This window comes from Bufo bufo, chromosome 10, assembly GCF_905171765.1.
Source record: "Bufo bufo chromosome 10, aBufBuf1.1, whole genome shotgun sequence".
Taxonomy (NCBI): Eukaryota; Metazoa; Chordata; class Amphibia; order Anura; family Bufonidae; genus Bufo; species Bufo bufo.
Window position 1 is genome coordinate 96,055,528 of NC_053398.1, and position 21,621 is coordinate 96,077,148.

The 21,621-nt window shown below is 45.8% G+C and overlaps 1 protein-coding gene across 2 annotated transcripts in view; it reads right to left on the minus strand.

Annotated features, from left to right (window-relative positions):
- Nucleotides 1–4,915: 4,915 nt before the first annotated feature.
- The window catches only part of LOC120980416 (barrier-to-autointegration factor-like), a 39,717-nt gene continuing 23,011 nt past the window's right edge, over nt 4,916–21,621 (minus strand). The window contains exons 2-3 of one of the 2 annotated variants that reach the window (XM_040409519.1): nt 14,498–14,643; nt 4,916–5,357 (exon numbers count right to left, since the gene is read on the minus strand). In XM_040409519.1, coding sequence (XP_040265453.1) covers nt 5,211–5,357; nt 14,498–14,623 — 273 coding nt within the window. In that variant the 5' untranslated portion in view covers nt 14,624–14,643 and the 3' untranslated portion in view covers nt 4,916–5,210. The remainder of the gene's footprint in view (nt 5,358–14,497; nt 14,644–21,621) is intronic. The other variant, XM_040409520.1, reaches the window with a different exon arrangement.

Here is a 21,621-nt window from a genome sequence, read left to right on the forward strand (position 1 = left end):
ACTTTTCATTGACTCCATCTCGTGAGGACAGACAGAGTGATATGTTCTGCTCCCTCCTAATTTTAGTAATTGGTAAGGGTTTTCACACTTCAACACCCCCAATTAAAACTTTTGATATTTATCTGCGCTCCAGTCATACCTTGCGGTCTTCCTGTGGAGTTATTACTTTGATTTACGGTATGTGACTATCTACATTTACATTGAGTTTACAATATATATTACTCATGAGCCTTTGCAGGATAGTGCCATGATTCTTGCCATTTATATGTGGCTTGCACATGCATTTCATTATGGCACTTTTGCACTTTATTGATTACATGTCTACTTCATTGATGTATTCACGAGCTCTGTAGTAGGGCAGAGCCGTGATTTTCCTTGCTGCTTATGTGTGGTCTGCACTCACACTTTACATATATGGCATCTCTTGTACTTCATCGATTAGATGCCTACCCTTTAGATTGATCTCTACATTCTCTCCTCAGGCTCTGTTTTAGGTCACACCTTTTACCAATTTCTCCCAGGGTTGTATCGCACTTTTGATATTGATTTGTTTGTCATCTCCTATTGAATGTTTTTAATCATGTATTTCAATAAAAATTATTTTTATAGCTTATCAATCTCAGTGTTCGATTATAGGTCTCTCTTGAAGGTGATAAACAGCACGTGGGTCAGCAACTTCTTCATCAATCGCTTTATTGCAAGCATCAACCCATTATCCTGTTATCCTTGCTCCTGATGAAGGGGAATGTTTGTTTTCCCCGAAACGTGTTGAGCCGCATATTCTTGCAATAAAGCGATTGATGAAGAAGTTGCTGACCCACGTGCCGTTTATCACCTTCATGGTACGACTGGAGCGCTGACGTCAATCTCTAATATACTACAGGCGATCCCGGCTGGGGGGTCATGCCCCAGGTGTCTTGAGCTTTATCCTGGTGGCAAACCCCCCTGTGAAGTGAGTTAACCAGGGTTATACTCTGGATTGTTTTTACTTATCATTATAAGTACGTGTTACACATTTTCAATTTAATATTAATGATTGTTTAATTACAGTCAGGTCCATAAATATTGGGACATCGACACAATTCTAACATTTTTGGCTCTATACACGACCACAATGGATTTGAAATGAAACAAACAAGATGCTTTAACTGCAGACTGTCAGCTTTAATTTGAGGGTATTTACATCCAAATCAGATGAACGGTGTAGGAATTACAACAGTTTTCATATATGCCTCCCACTTGTTAAGGGAGCAAAAGTAATGGGACAATTGGCTTCTAAGCTGTTCCATGGCCAGGTCTGTGTTATTACCTCGTTATTCCAATTACAATGAGCAGATAAAAGGTCCAGAGTTTATTTCAAGTGTGCTATTTGCATTTGGAATCTGTTGCTGTCAAGATGAGATACAAAGAGCTGTCACTATCAGTGAAGCAAGCCATCATTAGGCTGAAAAAACAAAACAAACCCATCAGAGAGATAGCAAAAACATTAGGCGTGGTTAAAACAACTGTTTGGAACATTCTTAAAAAGAAGGAACACATCGGTGAGCTCAGCAACACCAAAAGACCCGGAAGACCACGGTAAACAACTGTGGTGGATGATCGAAGAATTCTGGTGAAGAAAACACTCTTTACAACAGTTGGCCAGACCAGGAACACTCTCCAGGAGGTAGGTGTATGTGTGTCAAAGTCAACAATCAAGAGAAGAATTCACCACAAGATGTAAACCATTGGTAAGCCTCAAAAACAGGAAGACCAGATTAGAGTTTGCCAAACGACATCTAAAAAAGCCTTCACAGTTCTGGAACAACATCCTATGGACAGATGAGACCAAGATCAACTTGTACCAGAGTGATGGTAAGAGAAGAGTATGGAGAAGAAAAGGAACTGCTCATGATCCTAAGCATACCACCTCTTCAGTGAAGCATGGTGGTGGTAGTGTCATGGCGTGGGCATGTATGGCTGCCAATGGAACTGGTTCTCTTGTATTTATTGATGATGTGACTGCTGACAAAAGCAGCAGGATGAATTCTGAAGTGTTTCGGGCAATATTATCTGCTCATATTCAGCCAAATGCTTCAGAACTTATTGGACGGCGCTTCACAGTGCAGATGGACAATGACCCAAAGCATACTGCAAAAGCAACCAAAGAGTTTTTTAAGGGAAAGAAGTGGAATGTTATACAATGACCAAGTCAATCACCTGACCTGAATCCGATTGAGCATGCATTTCACTTGCTGAAGACAAAACTTAAGGGAAAATGCCCCAAGAACAAGCAGGAACTGAAGACAGTTGCAGTAGAGGCCTGGCAGAGCATCACCAGGGATGAAACCCAGCGTCTGGTGATGTCTATGCTTTCCAGACTTCAGGCTGTAATTGACTGCAAAGTATTTGCAACCAAGTATTAAAAAGTGAAAGTTTGATTTATGATTATTATTCTGTCGCATTACATTTGGTCCCTTAACAAGTGGGAGGCACATATGTAAACTGTTGTAATTCCTTCACCGTTCACCTGATTTGGATCTAAATACCCTCAAATTAAAGTTGTCAGTTTGAAGTTAAAGCACATCTTGTTTGTTTTATTTCAAATCCATTGTGGTGGTGTATAGAGCCCAAAATTTTAGAATTGTGTCGGTGTCCCAATATTTATGGACCTGACTGTACCTATATACAATTCATATTGACGCATTTGGTATATCCAAAGTATCTTTATTACATCACTAACACCATCACAGTATTTTACTGTACGGTGTGGATGCTTCACCTTTCCACACGGAGGCCTGTTGTCTTGGTCTCTTGGGCCACTAATACTTTTTCCACCCTGATTGTGTAGAGAGTGGCGCTTGCACCTTTTATGTTTGTCTTCTTAGTTTTTTTTCAAAAGCTGGCCTGTCATGAGACGCCATGCATTGACGTTTCAGTTGTGACTGCCTAATTTTGACCCAATATCTGTTCCAACTTCAGGATGGCAGAGCGGTGCAGAGTGTCAGCTGTAACATACAGCTGACACTCTGCTTGAAACTGCAGACATAAAGCCTTCTATGCTGTGGCCCTTAGGGACCTCTGTATGGAAGGGGCTAACCATCGGGCCACTGCTCTGCTGTGGTAGCAGCCTGATGCTTAAATGGTTAGTGTGGGGAACATGCCCCCAACCCCATCTCAAACCCCCACCCAGTTCAGGATGGCCATCCGCATGGTAGCTGTATGTTAAATCAGAAGCCTGATCAGGCTAAGTGTAAATACAAATACATTGCAGTACACTATACAGTGTACTGCAGTGTACAGTCGTGGCCAAAAGTTTTGAGAATGACAAAAATATTAGTTTTCACAAAGTTTGCTGCTAAACTGCTTTTAGATCTTTGTTTCAGTTGTTTCTGTGATGTAGTGAAATATAATTACACATACTTCATACGTTTCAAAGGCTTTTATCGACAATTACATGACATTCATGCAAAGAGTCAGTATTTGCAGTGTTGGCCCTTCTTTTTCAGGACCTCTGCAATTCGACTGGGCATGCTCTCAATCAACTTCTGGGCCAATTCCTGACTGATAGCAACCCATTCTTTCATAATCACTTCTTGGAGTTTGTCAGAATTAGTGGGCCACTTAGTTATCACTTTTGCCTTATGGCACGGTGCTCCATCGTGCTGGAAAATGCATTGTTCTTCACCAAACTGTTGTTGGATTGTTGGAAGAAGTTGCTGTTGGAGGATGTTTTGGTACCATTCTTTATTCATGGCTGTGTTTTTGGGCAAAATTGTGAGTGAGCCCACTCCCTTGGATGAGAAGCAACCCCAGACATGAATGGTCTCAGGATGCTTTACTGTTGGCATGACACAGAACTGATGGTAGCGCTCACCTTTTTTTCTCCGGACAAGCCTTTTTCCAGATGCCCCAAACAATCGGAAAGAGGCTTCATCGGAGAATATGACTTTGCCCCAATCCTCAGCAGTCCATTCACCATACTTTCTGCAGAAGATCAATCTGTCCCTGACGTTTTTTTTGGAGAGAAGTGGCTTCTTTGCTGCCCTTCTTGACACCAGGCCATCTTCCAAAAGTCTTCGCCTCACTGTGCATGCAGATGCGCTCACACCTGCCTGCTGCCATTCCTGAGCAAGCTCTGCACTGGTGGCATTCCTATCCCGCAGCTGAATCCTCTTTAGGAGACGATCCTGGCGCTTGCTGGACTTTCTTGGACGCCCTGAAGCCCTCTTAACAAGAACTGAACCTCTTTCCTTGAAGTTCTTGATGATCCTATAAATTGTTGATTGAGGTGCAATCTTAGTAGCCACAATATCCATTTTTATGCAACGCAATGATGGCTGCACGCGTTTCTTTGCAGGTCACCATGGTTAACAATAGAAGAACAATGATTTCAAGCATCACCCTCCTTTTAACATGTCAAGTCTGCCATTTTACCCAATCAGCCTGACATAATGATCTCCAGCCTTGTGCTCGTCAACATTCTCACCTGAGTTAACAAGACGATTACTGAAATGATCTCAGCAGGTCCTTTAATGACAGCAATGAAATGCAGTGGAAAGTTTTTTTTGGGATTAAGTTAATTTTCATGGCAAAGAAGGACTATGCAATTCATCTGATCACTCTTCATAACATTCTGGAGTATATGCAAATTGCTATTATAAAAACTTAAGCAGCAACTTTTCCAATTTCCAAAATTTATGTAATTCTCCAAACTTTTGGCCACGACTGTATTGTAGATGCATCAGACCCACTGGATCTTCAAACCAAGTGGGTCTGGGTAAAAAAAAAAAAAAAGTAAAAAAAAAAATCTAACCTTTTTCCTATATCCACACATATAATTGGTTTAACATAAAAAACACTAAACATGTTTGGTATCGCCGCATCCATAATTACCTGATCTATAAAAGAATCACGTTACTTTTACCGCATGGTGAATGCCATTAACCTGTGATTTATTTATTTTTATATAAAGCAGCAATAGGCTATTCTTAAGTCACCTTTGGAAACATTAAAATATATATTTTTGTCAGAATAAAGAGACATTACAATTATGAAAAGGCTTGAAGCTTTAAGAATACATTGAGCTGTTGTGACCAGATGCACGTCGTCTTCTTTGTACACCTGATGGCAATTCAATGCATCAAGATGTCTTGCTTGCTCATAGTTGGATATTGCAGGTAGCATGCTGTTCTTGAACATCAGAGGCTGGACTTGGGAAGGCAATATTCTTACAAGAAAGAATTACACCATTCTTTCAGACTGCAAAAACAATCACCTGCCTGTTTTTTATCGGCGCCACAGATGCCCTTTAACCAATCTGTAAATTGCTTTTCATTTTTCTTCATCACGAGAAACTGACCCAAGACAGTATAGGCCTAGAAAATAAAGAAATGGTGTATTTAGGAAAAGTGTAGACTGACACGATAACATAACTCAAGTTATAACATAGCTCATGCCCACCTCTGGGACCGGCCGCTATCCGTAAAACTTTATAGGCACTTTATTTTAGGAAGTCCTATAGAAATGAATGGGAAGTAAACTGCGCAAGCAAAGCCACTGCTTCATTCACGTCTATGGAGCACATGGAAATAGCTGAGCCAGCGCTAGGCTATTTGCAGCGGTCCCATAAAAATGAATGGAGGGCAGCTGAACATGCAGGGTCCACTGTCCTTCTCTTTGAGGGCTCCATTTTAGAGCTATCTTCGGCAGCCCCATAGAAATTAATGGAGGGTGGCCGTGCATGCGCAGTGTGCCCTCCATGACTTTCAAGGCTCTGTTCTCGATATAGGTACGGGTCCCAGAGGTGGGACCTGCACCTATAAGACATTGGGGGCATAACCTCTGTGTTCAGCAGCCTTCTAAATAAAATTCTTGATTTTACGGGATTCGTTTTTTTTTTAGGAACCATTTTGGAGTACACATAGTGTATTAAATAACTTTTATTATTTTCCTTTTAGGGGGAAAGATTAAAAAAACAGCAATTTTAACATTTGTGGAATTTATTTTTACGGCGTTCACTGTGTGGTATAACAAATATGATAGCTTTATTCTGTGGTTCAGTGCAAATGTGATCATTCTAAATTTACAGTATATATAAAAAAAATATATTTTTCTTTCCTCCGGCAACCCGGGCAAAACTGTTAGGTGCTAATGGCCATGGTCATAAATTTAGGAGAAGACTCTACACCTACATCCTGATAGAATCTGCAACATAGAATGGAACTGATTTTCAGTCGTGGAATTTTCTGCCAGAAAATCTGCCGCGTGTGAAGGCGCCCTTAGACTTGGATTTCTGCCACAGATTCTTTAAAAAAATTGCATTATGCCAAATCCAATACATATACAATACAACAGGGGAGCACCCAAAAATTTTGGTTAGGGGCGGCCCAGGCAGATTAATGGTGTCACACAAAAATCTAGGCCCCACCCTTTATTATAAACCCCTCCTACATATAATAGATCACTCCCAACAAACAACATACAGCTGAAATGATATAACTATACCGTCATGATGTCTAAAGGAGGACAATTACAGCAGGACTAAAAGCAACGTGTTTCATGTCTTGAGGCTAGACACTTCATCAAGTTCCAATAATAAAACTTGAGAATTCTTGTTTAATGTGAAGTTCCAAGTGTCCTCATTTTAACAGCTCTACCAACCACCCAGCTTTTATGAGGTCCTGAGTCAGGGGCATAGCTATAGCGGAAGCTGGGGAAGCAGCTGCTTTGGGGCACACACTCAGAAGGGGCCCAACCAGGAGGAGGAATAAAAGATTTTATTGTCAGGGCCCCCTCAACAGTATTAAAAATGACATTCTATACAGAGACACTCTAGCTAACTGATCGAACGATCTGCTGGGCCACATCTGAAAGAGCAATCTTGACTAGCCACAGGAGTTGGGGTTGCACAATAGGAGGGGGTTGTGACGAAGTTGCAGGGGGACGGGCCTGTTCAAAAATTTGCTGCGGGGCCTAGTCATTTCTAGTTACGCCACTGTGCTTAGTGGTCATAGACCATACGCTCTTTCTTCATGCCGCTGCCGTATTTACTGTAACTTTCTCCATTAAGTGGTGGAGGTTATAGCTGAAGTCTACACCAGCCTGTAGCTGGCATAGACTTCAGTTTCTGGCGCTCAGCAGGGCATAGATGTGCCTGATTTGTTAAGAGGCTTCTGCCTCTTAACAAATCAGACGCATCTCACGCCAGTGCAGGATGGATCCGCCAGTCTTGATATATCTCCCCCTATGTATTCATAGATCATATGTAAGCAATGGTTCAATATAAGTCTTTACTTGATAAAGAGACAAAGCCTGTAAAACAGGAAAAGAAATAGTCATGCAATAGGTGATGTCACATTTTTTCTGCTCCCTCTTCCTGGTCTCCTTGCACAGAGAATGTCTAGAAAACTCTACCACGGACTCAAGTCAGCCCCAGACTACTGATTCCTATGGCCATGAGCAGTGTTTCCTCTATGCCTATATGCACACGAATGTATGTGTTTTGAGGCCCGCAAATCGCGAAATCCGTGTTCCGTTTTTTTCCCGCATCCATACTGTTGGTCCCCAAATTATGGCCGTCGTGTTTCCGTGTGTCTTCCGTTTTGTTTTGCGGCCCCCAAAAAACAGAAGGCTGAAATCTATAGAAATTTAACTATGCCCACCCAGGATACAGGTATATATGCTGGTCATCTGAGTGTTTGGTGGCCATTTTCTGCAGTCTTTCCAGGCTACAGAGTGTTGTTCGATTCCTTGGCTTTGGTTTCATAGGATTCGTGCGTTTTGAGTCTTGGTTTTACCATGGCAGATGACTCTGAGGATGAGGCCATACTGTACTGGCTTTTTAGTAGGCGACGCGGACAGCAGTCACTTCGACAAGGAACCGAGGAGAAAGAGGAGACTTTGGGTCCATCACATTATTTCCCAACGGTACACGAAAGGACACTTCCATACCCTCTACACTGATCTTCGTCAGCATACTGAAAAGTTCTTGGTGTTCTGTCGGATGTAAGTGTCTACCTTTGATTGCCTGCTGTCATCTCTACGTACTGTCCTCAGCTTCTAGGACACCAATATGAGGCGCTGCATTACTCCTGAGGAAAGGCTCATTGTCACGCTGAGATAAGCAATGTGTTATTTTATTGCTAACAGTAATGTAGAGAGCTTATGTCATTAGTAACATGGTTCTTTAAGTGCCTGATGTTACACATGTGCTAATGTGAACTGAACTTACCAGTCTTTGTCCCTCATTTATTTGTGCTATTGTTAATTTAAATACTTTGTAATTTTAATAGCCAAATAACATGCAAAGATTAAAGGTAGTGTTGTATGTGAAGCTCTTTTTTTTGTCTGGGCACGCTAACATCATGCTGATAGAGTGTTCACATCATCCTGCGTTGCCCATATATTTACCATGAAAATGGCGTGACCACACTAGGTGTAAAAGAGCCTGTCAGAGTAGGGCCTAAATGTTTTTGGTACGAAATTAGGTACTAAAAAGGGACATCGAATATTTACTTTTTTGTCTACTACCAACAATTTTAAGTAAGCATTTTTCTGATGCCATAAACCCTTATTATTAATGTTTTTCTTTGTTTCCCCCCACAGATTCTTGGCAACTGGGAACTTATTTGCATCCCTGCAATTTGAGTTTCTTTTGGGAACCTCAACGATTTCTCAGATTGTGCGTCACACTTGTCATGTCATTTGGCATAGACTCCAAGAGGCGGTGATGCCACAGCCCAAGGCGGAGGATTGGGTTCGGATCGCTGAGGGCTTCAATAAATCTGCGCAGTTTCCTAACTGCATTGGGGCACTGGATGGCAAGCACATTCGTGTTAAGAAACCGCCTCACTCTCAGCACTACTGAAAAAACAATATTTTTCAGTAGTGCTTTTGGCTGATAGTAACTACCGTTTTATAATGGTTGATATTGGGGTCTATAGAAGCACTTCAAATGCAAGCATCTTTAGTGCTTCTAGATTGCGTGAATGGATTCGTGTCAACCAGCTTGACCTGCCCGAGTCCAAAAGACTGCCCGGATATGCAGGTCCGCCAGCTCCATTTGTCATCGTGGCTGATGAAGGGTTTGCATTGACTCCCCATGTTATGCGGCCCTTCCCCAGATGCGGTTTGGATGTTAGGAGGCGTATTTTCAACTACCGGTTGACTCGTGCCCGTCAGTATGTTGAGTGCGCTTTCGGCATACTCTGCAGCAAGTGGAGGGTGTTTAGGTCATCCATATAGATGGATTTGGAGAATTCTACCCTGGTGATTAAAGCTTGTGTTGAACTTCACCAGGATGCACAATCCTTCCTCTGCTGTTGACCAGAACCAATTTCCAACATCATCAGGTGTGGGTTTAGATCTGACCCTGCATAGATGACCTGGTACTTCAGGCATTGCAGTTCGGGAAATGTATGCAGACTTTTTCAGCAGCCCAGAGGGGGCCGTGCCATGGCAGTTGGATGCTATTCGTGGCGTATCTTCTGGGCTTGGTAGTTGTTTTTTTCTAGACAGCTTTTTGAATTTATGTTGTAGTTGAGTGTAGGGACTCGCAAGATAATGAGGACCCTTGACGTGGGCTTGTGGGCTGAGTTTTTTTGTCCATTAAACAGTTAATATAATCTGATGAAAATTACTACAGATGCAGTTCAAAGTGTACTTTGGAATACATCATTAAATATATTTGCAATCTTGGCCAAAAAAACTTCTAATACCTCATTGAAAGATTAATAATTTTCTTAAGTATGCCAATTATTAAACTAATAGTACTTGATAGATTGTGTAGAATGTGTAGAAATGATGACATCATTTTGTTTACAAGCAATACCATGAGGCAAGCGATTTTAAACTATGTTTTTTTACTTATCCTATAAACCTCAAATCAAACAAATAAAGACAAACCATGTCAGTAATGTTACAGGATACATAAATAAAAAACAAAACACATTTTCACAAATTTAACAAATCCCTGGTAAAACTGGTTGTCCCATAAGAGGGTTCATGCTGAACATTCCCCTGATCTGGGGCCCCTGATGTGTAATGGGCTGGATAATTGGCCTGGGAAAAGGGGGGGTTTGTGGTTTGGCTCATGGTAAATCGTTGTGGCTGGACCGAAGGCCCTCGGACTGGTGGCTGGCAAGGTGGATAAGTGGTGGGTATTTGATTTGGGGCCAAGATCACCTGGCGCCGCACTGTATCTATTAGGGCATGTATGTCCCCTTGGTATGGGGAGGCATACATCTCTAGGACACTTGCTATAGACAACATGCAACTACTTTGCCTCTCTGGAGGTACATGCCGCAGCAATGGTGCATCCCCCTCATCATAATTTCTTCCTGAACGTCATCCCTCTTCCGGGCTAGGTAGTCAATAAATTGGGAATCTATTATTTCCCGAGTAGCTAGCCCCGAAGAAGGCTGAGTGCCACCCCTCCTTCACCTCATCTGTGGTCATTGGGCTGGTGCAGGGCTCCCTTATGCAGGCCTTGACATTTCCCTTGGCTGGGGTTGTGGATCTTCAGCTGGGGTCTGGGTTGGAGTGGACGCTGGCGAGAAGACAGCTGGAGTTTCAGCACCTCCAAGATTGGAAGGCTGAGATTCCTCTGGCTCCGGATCATCCAGGCTGTCCACAGTACTGTAGGGCAAATCAGATAAAAAATATATAGGACATTAGCCACAACTAACATTCTGAATATATTGCAATTCTTAGCAAAATAGTGCTGCATGTTCTCATATAAGGTGAGCCGGCACAGAACCAACAAGGGTTACAAATGTTCGCCCTAAACATTTGTTGGCACATTACATAATCAAACCATTGGCGGACTGTTGCTTTGAATATTGTTCAAACAGCCTACCAACATTATGTAGTTTCATGGGTCTTTAGAGCTGTCCAAGTTTAAAAAATGTCAACACATTCCTGAGCTAACTAAGTGTGGAAATTCGGTCAATCTGTATATATAAAGGCATAGGGCAAAATAACATTGCTTGGTATACTTTGCTAAACAGTGATTTTGGGGATTTTGTTGGGTTGGAAGCCAACATAAAAAAATAACTGGTAAGCATCAACTAGAAGTCAGCACAAAACCAAACTGTGCATTCTCTGTTAAAAAATATATAATCAGATGGGTAGGCCACAGCCATTATATATTTCAGACCAAATCCGGATGAAAGGTCTTCAAATATACAAAAAGCGGGCAATGACATACAGTTACAAACATGCTGTAACGGGGTGCTGAAGGCACACTCGGTCTCCCATCAGCCGCAGACCTGCTGCTTAGCTTCGGGAGCGAGGATCTGTATTTGACCTCGTTCCCAGGGCGGCTTTGCTAGCTGGGAGGCTCCCTGCTCCTAGGTCTGCCTTGAGCGCCGAGCTGATCACTCGGTGCTCGACTGGTCGGTCTGTCGGTCATGTGACGCTGGCCACGTCACATGACCCTCACTCCCCACTATAAATACAGGCAGCCTGCTGGCCACAGGTTGCCTGTTAATTTAGGTTCCTGCCGTTTGTTGGATACCTGTATACTTACCTGATCCTGTTCCCTGACGATCCTTTGCCTGCTCCTCCTGTACTGCGCATCCCTCCTGGTATTTTGACCTCGGCTTCCACCTGACTATTCTTTGCGGACTCCTTTGGTACTTCTCGACTCTCCTGGTATTTATGACCCCGGCTTCTCCTGACCATTCTTTGCTTATCCCTCTGTACTGCGTTGTCCTCTTGGTTTTGACCCGGTCCATTCACTATCCATTATTTGTCTTGTCTGTCCTTCCCGCACGTATCCTAAGTTAGGGACTGCTGTCCAGTTGTCCCCTGTCATCAGGACTCGTGAGGCAAGTAGGCAGGGGTGAGGGTGGAGCCCAGTGGTCACTATCCTCCCCCCTGTGTGTCTGTGTACGTGACCGTTACACATGCTTTATGATTTATGAACAAAACTTATGACCTCAAATCCATAACTGGTTTAAGGAACCGTAACTGTTCGGTATACATGTACGGCCTTTTGCGGGATCCACCTTCACCACTGCGCCCCTTCTCTGTTATTTTCTGACGGAACTGGTCTTTGCAACTGTGCCGTCAGAACTGGTCTTTGCAACTGTGCCATCGCGTTTTAGTTTTTTTGACTGTGGAAACATAAAACATTTCAAACAATACATTATATAAGTTCTGTCTAAAAATAAAAATACACATTCAAAGTAACAGCAAATGATGACCCTAAATGAAAATAGCTTGAAAAACATGCTAAAAAGGGGATAATAAACAGCACATAGTACAGTAGGGCATAGCTCACTAACAGGCCGCAGCCTACATATCAGTCACAGATGTCCATGGGCCGCCCACTGTAACTACACGGCCTAGGCATGTTCCAGTCTGAGTTAGCTCTGTATACACAGCTAATGCATTTCTACATCATTTATCAGGAATTACTATGGTCGCCGCTCACCAGGACAAACTCCATAGCAGTAAAACAATGTTCTTTCCAACATGTCGGCCCAGGTCTGGCTAACAGCAGCTTTTGAAAATGTACATGAACATCAAATGCCTATGAAAAAAACACACCCATCCATTGAGCACTGGATACTAATGTGTAAGAAATGGATGAAGGAGGTGAATATTGTGACTAGGCCTTTAACAACATAATATGTTTGGAAAGGGGACAGATGTCGCCATATCAATTCTAACAGGCCCACATGTGTACAAAACTGTAAAGGACGTACGCTGTGTAGACATCACTTCTGTGTGCTGGAGCAAAGGTCGGGACAAGCATTAAAGGGCTTCTGTCAGCCCACTAAACCGTTTTTTTTTTGCTTAATAATAACCCCTACACTGCGATTTATCCATACATAAGTAAAATAAGAATTTTGGTTCAGTAGAATTTGCTAAAACCCTATTTTTATAATATGTAAATTACCTTGCTACCAGCAAGTAGGGCGGCTACTTGCTGGTAGCAGCCGCATCATCCGATGGTAATGACGCCCCCTCTGCTTGTTGATTGACAGGGCCAGCGGACGGGATCTTTCTCCGCTGGCCCTGCCTGTTTTCATTCAATATCTGGCGCCTGCGCCACGGCCGTACCTATCTTCAATCGGCGCAGGCGCACTGAGAGGCGGCCACTCACTCGGCCGCTTCATCCTCAATGCGCCTGCGCCGATGACGTCACATCTACACCCGGCGCAGGCGCATTGAGGATGAAGCGGCCGAGTGAGTGGCCGCCTCTCAGTGCGCCTGCGCCGATTGAAGATAGGTACGGCCGTGGCGCAGGCGCCAGATATTGAATGAAAACAGGCAGGGCCAGCGGAGAAAGATCCCGTCCGCTGGCCCTGTCAATCAACAAGCAGAGGGGGCGTCATTACCATCGGAGGATGCGGCTGCTACCAGCAAGTAACCGCCCTACTTGCTGGTAGCAAGGTAATTTACATATTATAAAAATAGGGTTTTAGCAAATTCTACTGAACCAAAATTCTTATTTTACTTATGTATGGATAAATCGCAGTGTAGGGGTTATTATTAAGCAAAAAAAAAAAAACGGTTTAGTGGGCTGACAGAAGCCCTTTAAAACATGTTTGTCTTCACATATTTGAAAACACATAATGAATGACAAACATGCACAGGCCAAACCAGAAGCATGTTTACAAAAGGGACACGAATATTACCTCATGTGACTACTTGCAAAATAAATTATGGAGAACACAGGGGCGGGACACAAGGGCAAGGACACAAAACCACATAGCTTGCACTAACCTAAATCTGCACGACCTCTGCTGTCTGCTCTGTCCCATTCTCCAGGCTTCATTCGTCGTGACACTCTCCCAGGACACATCATCTTTTTTTATTCTGTCGTGGTAGACATTGGTCCTGCTGTCCCAGAGCTCTGGGCGTTCCTGGACAAGCGTAATAAGCTTTTCGACATCCCAATGGGGCATTTTTCCAAGAGCACTGGCAAACACTCTTCAGTATAATATAATGTCCAAACTCTGGGCAAAACCAGTTTAAACTTCGTGTACAAGTTCACAGGCCTTGGACAGGGTTTTCATAGCAACCATCCGCAAAAAATGCGGCTGTGGATGACATACAGATGGCTTCTGTTTGTCATCCACATTTTTTGCGGACCATTGACTTGAATGGGTCCGCAAACCGTTTATTACGGACAAGAATAGGACATGCTTTACTTTTTTTGCGGAATGGAACCACAGACAATGGACGCAGAAAACAAACGGTTGACTATCCGCATTTTCAGCGGCTCCATAGAAATTAATGGGTCCGCAAATCCTGTCCGCAATAAAAAAAAGGAACCGAAGTGGAAACAAAGTATGTTTGTGTGCATGTAGGCTAAGTCTGCTTTTAAGGTAGTCAGTGCCTGAGAGCTGGCAGCATTGGGATGGGATCACAAAAAAAATATAAACAGACCGCTTCTAGGGGAGGTCCAGACCCGTTGGACCCCCCCACCTGTGGGTGTGCCCCTGCAATACAATACAATACAGGTGAACACAGCCTTGCATGGTACCGTATATCAACAGCTTACCTTGTCAAAACCCTTATCAGCAAGCTTTCCTCCCAGTACCTCACCAATGCCAGCAAGAGCCTTCACCGGCTTCTCTCCCATGGGCTCTGCCACAAAGTCTCTGTGTTTCTGTGATGTAGAAGACATCTTTGCTATACCTGAAGAAGTTAGATCACAAGAGAAGTTATGTTAGAAATATCACACATGAATCTCTTTATACAGGGACGTACATAGAAATCATTGGGCCCCATAGCAAGAATCTGAATTGGGCCCCCTAACCCTGCCTCCTAGGCTGGCCCATCCCACCTCCCCACCTCCTGCCCGGGCTCCTCCCCTGCCACACCCCCATTTGCCAATAAAGAAATGTATACATGACCTACCAAAAACATTAGGGACACTGGCGTAATTAGAAATGACTGGGCTCCACAGCAAATTATTGAATGGGCCCCCCCAGTTGTCCGGCACCTCTGACCAGCAGAGACACTTGACTTCTTCCCTAATACAGTCCAATTATCGTCCAATAGACAAGACATGGAAATATGTATACTGTAGTATGATATTTTGACACTGTCTATTGTCTATTGGACGATAATTGGACTGTATTAGGGAAGAAGTCAAGGGTCTCTGCCGGTCAGAGGTGCCGGACAACTGGGGGGGGGCCCATTCAGTCATTTCTAATTATGCCAGTGCCAGGGGCGGACTGAGAACCCTCAGGGCCCCCCGGCAAAATAAATCAAGGGCCCCCTTATAGGCCCCACCCATGTTCTGCTGCAAGCCCCACCCTTGTCCCGCCTCCATGCCCCGCCTCCAGCCACACCCTACACAATCTTTAATAAGATTTCAAAGTTAAAGCGACACAAAAGGCACCCAGACCACTTCAGCTCATTGAAGTGGTCTGGGTACAGTGTCCCTTTTGCAAATCGAGCTGCAATGTTCTAGAGAAACTGCATTGTTTAAGTTCCAGCAATAATTCAGCCTCTAGTGGCTGGCAGCCACCTGAGGGCTTCCTGGATTAAAACAGACCTTTGGTCTGGTATCTGACGCTGGACGTCCTCACACTCTGCATGATGACCTCCAGGGTCAGATCTTTCCCCATAGGAAAGCATTGATTCAATGCTTTCGTATGGGGTGATCTAATCTCAGCGTCCATTAGTGAGCCTCTGTTAGAAACAGTCCCCTCCACCTTGTACTTGTTCCACTGATCTGCTACTTGCGGGCTACGTGGGCATGAGTTCAGTGAATTCGGCGCGTGATCCCGCAAGACCCGTGACCTACAGCGGCAGGTCTCGCGGGATCACGCGCTGCAGGAAGGGATTGCGCACCGAAGTGACTGAACTCATGCCCTCGCAGCCCACAAGTAGCGGAACAATTACAAGAGGGGTGGGGAATAGCCAAATTAAAAAATATTTTGAACCAAAAGGTGTGCCTTTGGTGGGTTTTGAACTAATGATGGTCTGTGGATGGCACTGTTGTGGGGGCTCTGTGGATGGCACTGTTGTGGGGGCTCTGTGGATGGCACTGTTGTGGGGGCTCTGTGGATGGCACTGTTGTGGGGGCTCTGTGGATGGCACTGTGGGTGACACATATATAGCACCTTATGCTATATATGTGTCATCCACAGATCCCCCCAATACAGGGTCTGGGGGCCGGCATCTGGTGTTGTAATTTCAGCGGGGCCCGGTGCAGTCACTGTATTCTATTACACCGGGCCCCGCTCACCACTGTAATACTAATTTTCATATGTGAACAAGAACAAGAGAAATCCTCTGCGATCCTCTCCCTCTCTGTACTCACAAACTCAGTAGCAGGCAGGCCAGGCGGCAGCGCAACTCACTGACCTCACGCGCCTGCTCCTCCCACTTTATGAATGAAGCAGGCGGAGCAGGCGCGTGACGTCAGTGAGTTACGCTGCCGCCTGGCCTGCCTGCTACTGAGTTTGTGAGTACAGAGAGGGAGAGGATCGCAGAGGATTTCTCTTCTTGTTCACATATGAAAATTAGTATTACAGTGAGCGGGGCCCGGTGCGATAGAATACAGTGAGTGCACCGGGCCCCGCTGCCATTACCACCATTACCAGGCCAGCATAACACATTGTTATTTTGCGGCGGGCCCCCATCCCGGCCGGGCCAACGGACCATGTCCGAAGTGCCCGACCGGTCAGTCCGCCCCTGGCCAGTGCCAGTAAGAGAGACTGTTATTTGTACAGATATTAAATTAAAAAGATAGTGACTGGGGGCTGGGGCAGTCTTACTGTGTGGGCGGGCTGGCAGTGACACAGGTCCAGACTGGCTGCGGGATGACGGTTTGGCTGGCAACACTGGCGAGGCGTGCGGGCACCACAAGTCTCTCTCAACTTCTTCCACGCTGGGTGCGCGCCTGCTGCCTGCGAGCGATACACTGGGCCAATCAGCAGCAGGATCTTTGCACACTCCTAATGCTGATTGGCCTAATGTGTGGTGCTGTGCAGGCGCACGAGCCAAGGGAGCGCGCAGCCAGGCTGGGTTCTAGGGAGTGCGCAGAGTCAGTGAGAGTTCGCAGGAGGGAGGGGGAGGGAGGGGGGAGAAGCTGAGCCTGCAGTGAGCGCAGTTGCAGGGGGTGGGGCCTTCCGTGCGCTCCGGGCCCCCCTGTGCCGCGGGACCCATAGCAGTGGTGTACCCTGCCTATATTGGCGGTACGCCACTGTCTTTATACAAGCTGTTCTGTTTGGTTTAGAGATAAGCAACTTAAACCGTCTCAATAGCAAGAGCTCTTCCCTGTCAGGGACTGCCCCCACATGTGAAGAAGCACCCATCAGCCTGTTGATTGACCGGGCTGTACATCTAGCTCGGTGCTGGAAATCTGGGCCCTGCACTGTTGCCTGAGTAGCCACCAAAAGTCACTCACTACCTTTGTTTCTCAGTCTACCTGAAAATGTTTGACCATTTTTTTGGAACACACAGTAGAAGGGGGGCTTTATTGTGATGTAAATGAATTCAATAAATCAATACATTTGGTAGGGTTTATTTAGAATTAGGAAAACAGATTTTCCTCAATTTTTCATGCTATGTTAAGGTAGTTTGCTCAATAAATAATAATTACTGAAAAATGAATTGTTTAATTCTCCCAAGCATACCTTTGTCAAATATGTGTACATTGTGTAATGTGTGACATTGCAATGGCAGTCTCCCTCCCTTACCATTAGACATAGCCTCTGTACATGGAAGATAATCATCCAAGCAGAGAAATCTTATAATGAAGGTGCAAAAGTACATTTGGTGCATGAATTTTTTTTTTACATGCTTTTTGTTTGTTTTTTTCTATGGTGGTACTGCTTAGCAGGGAACATCCTATCCCAGCCATTTAACTCCCTAGATTCCGCCATCAATAGTGACTGCTGTTATGCAAGTGGGTGTGCTATACCCTGGAGGGGCGTGACTAAGTAACTTCCTGGTCTGCAGTAGAGCCTCTGATGGTGAGGATAGGCTTGGGCCATTAGGCCACTTCAGAGCAGTCCCATAGTCAGTGGCAGCTGACCACGGGGTCAGAGATACCGGTGCAAGCACCGAGTGGAAAGATGTAGTCAGGAAGTCTGGAGTCAGGGCAGGCAACGATCAAGCAAAGTCCGTAATTGAAGTCCAAGGTCAGAGGCAGGTGGCAAACAAGCAAAATCCATTAAATCAAGAAGCAGGGTCCGGTACACAGAAAAGCAGAACTTCCAAAACACCAGAAGGGAAAGAGGGGGCCTGCCGCCCGTGCCCGCGAGTAGGGCCAGCAGCGCAGGCTCGGAGCGCTGGGCTAACAACCACAGCATCTAGGCAGCTAAACAGATAGAGGGGCTCTGTCACCATTAGCTTTGCAAGTACAATTGTGGGGTGCCGAAACATTGCCGTAGCAGCCGAGGTCCTAAAAAAGTCATCCAGGCCTTCCATGACTGTATGCCCATTAGACTGTACTACAGGCATGGCCTGCCTATTACGTTGATAGGCTATAATGCATTGGTATACAAGGCATTAAAGTGGTTGGTGTCACCACCAGACATCTGAGAAGCTCTGACAGACGTTCTTCAGAACCTCCCACTTGAGGTTTCTTTTGTTTTGCTTTAGTTTCCTCATCTTGTTAGCCTCTCTCAGCTGTCATGTAGTTGCACTGATTGCATCCCTTTAAATCCCTTCCCATACTGCATCTGTCACGAGGGTGTCAAGAGCCATGCCTGACTCCGTTATACCCGGGGTCAGGAAGTCGCAGCGGGTGGCTGCGCGCTCTATGTAGAAAGATAGAGCTGTTTCTTTATGGTAGCTTTCTGGGTTTGCCTTGCAACCCTTTTTGGCTCACTCAGGGATCCGTAGCTCCTTTTCCTCAGCTGTTTCTTGTCCAGCATCCCAACCTCCTTATATTCCCCTCTCCCACTTCTCTGGTTGCCAGATATAGAGCTTCCTGCCTGGACTTCTATACTGACCCACTGGAGCTGTGTAGCTGTGTTCCCTGGTTGTTGTTCCAGAACATTACCCTCCGGATCCCTGTTGGGCCTTTGTGGTCTGCTGTGGTCGCCCACCTGGGATTATATGTTTGTCAGTATTGTCTGTCCTCTCCTTGGTGTTTTCCTCTTAGTGTCAGTGGGGCGGACTAGTGATCCCACCGCCCCGTTCACTACATAGGGCTCATCTTAGGGAAAGCCAGGGTTTAGGCACGTGATCGGCGTACGGGTGAGGAACCCGTCTAGGGACGTCAGGGCAGTCAGGTGCCAGCCGCAAGGTGAGTCAGGGGTCACCACCTTTCCCTCTCCCTTGGACAGGGCCTTCCCATTTCCCTCCCTCTGCGTGACGCTGATCATTACAGCATCACTTTGCGGTTTATACAACTTCCTGGAGTGTATGCATGCTGGATGCTACTACTGAGTCTTTTACAGATAAGTTTTGTTCATTCATTTGTATTTTCCTGTTTGCTGGATCCCAGGTGACCCTGACTCCCTCCGTATCAAGTGTAGGGAGCCGGTGGTCGTGTCCCCTCACTATTATAGGGTGTTCAGGGGTTATACAGTCGAGGTACGAGGATATGCGATCTTCTACCATTGAGAATTTTGCATAGGCTGAGCAGTTAGGGAGAGAGCCAGGTCTGTTGCAGGGCTATCCCTTTGGTTCCTTAGTTTTGGATCCAGTCAGTCGGATCTTCCTTTTGTGTCTTCTAGTTTGCTGTACACCTTCCGTGACATTATAAACCGCCAAAACCGTTTCAAGCATGGATCCGGTTTCATTTTTGACTGAACACATGCAGGGTCTTTTATTGGAGGTAGCAGATCTCCGTAAAACTGTTTCGCAGTTTCAGGTGACCGGTTCAGCTTGCGTTCATGGAGTTTGTTCTGAGCCTAAGATCTCGCTCCCGGATACGTTCTCCGGGGTAGTGAGAATTTTGTTCGTTTTAGAGAGGCTTGCAAACTCCATTTTCGCTTACTTCCCCATTCCTCTGGTGATGAGGAGCAGATGGTGGGGATCATCATCTTGCTGCTCAGGGATAACGCTCAGTCCTGGGCCTTTTCGCTGCCGGTGGGGGCACGGCCCCTCTGTTCAGTGGATGAATTTTTTTTAGCCCTGGGTCAGATATATGATGATCCGGATCGTATTGCTCTGGCTGAGTCTAGATTACGTCTTTTATGCCAGGGTAAACAGTCCGCAGAGATATACTGTTCAGAATTTCGGAGATGGGCAGCTGATACTGGTTGGAATGATGCTGCACTCCAAAGTCAATTTTGCCATGGTCTTTCAGAGGGATTGAAAGATGCATTTGCCTTTCATGAGAGATCTACCTCCTTGGATTCTGCCATGTCTCGGGCTGTTCGTATTGACAGGCGTCTTAGAGAGAGAGGAGAGATCACTCCTTCCTGTCATACTCAGTCCAAGGACAGTGCGGCGGTCTCATTCAGTGCACAGGGGTCTCAGTCTCTCTCAATCCCCTCTGAGCAGGAGCCCATGCAGCTGGGTTTGCTTGCCTCTGACAATAGAGGATTCAGCTCTCATAGGAAGGTTTGTGTCACGGCTGAGGATGGGGGAAATCCTCAGCCGTGCGGTGCCAGGTGCTGTAGGCCTACTCGGCCAGGAGAACAGGATAGGGAGCAGGTCACCTCCTAACAGCGTCCCTACCCTGACCCTAACTCCTAACTGCATGGGCCGACCTTAAAGGTAGGAGGACCCATGCGCAGGAACCTCGGAGCCCTATCTTACCCTCCGCAGATCCCTGCGCTAGGAGTCAGGGTAAGACGACCTACTCCTCCTAGACGCGGAGGAGCAGGAGTCTCACTGGCCAAGCTGTTGGGAAAAAGGGGAACACAAACAGTTTTACGGATATGGCAGGCGAACTAGAAGTTCCTCCAACCTGCCACAGCCTTGCTGACTGGATCCCTGAGCAACAGGAATCCAGAACCGTAAACTGCACAAAACAACATAAGAAAGTCCCAACAAAACATCACATAGACATCACACACAACCTAACATAAAGTAAATGTGACATATGGTTTTATGAACCACAAGGGTGGCTCTCACAGGCAGTTGGTAAACACAGGAGGCTGCTATCAGCAAGCATGCTGAAGCAACCTCCTGATCCCTGCCAAACACCAAGGCTATATAGGCCTAAGAGGCCACACCCAACGGTCAGACACACCCAGTGACATCACACACACTAGAAAGGAGATTAACCCTTCCAACACCAGGGAAGGGAAAACACCACTTACATAAGGGAAAGTGCACACAATGACATACAACACAGTGCACACAACACACACACCTAACAAAGGGTTGCTAGGTGTGACCGCATGCCAGGGCAGCAAGCTGCCTAGCAACGCTCAGGCTACTCTGCTGCTAAACCCCAACACTGGTTGCCCGCGGCAACCACAAGTGAGGCCACAGACAAGGGGCCCTCACCCGTGGTTGAAGACCCATGCAAAACCGCCGGCAACTGCATGCGGTAAGAAGTCACGGTCATGGGCCTGGCCGTGACACTCCCACCCCTCAAAGCCCCCCCACCAAAAAAGGAAACTGGTGAGGGACTCACACAAGGGGATGGGAGAAGGAGACGTCCACTCTCAGGACATGGTTCCCAGGGGGGTCACTGTCAACTGCATCCTCTCCCAGCTCACACTAGCCAGTCCGACGAGGCCTGCAGCCCGCACCAGCGAC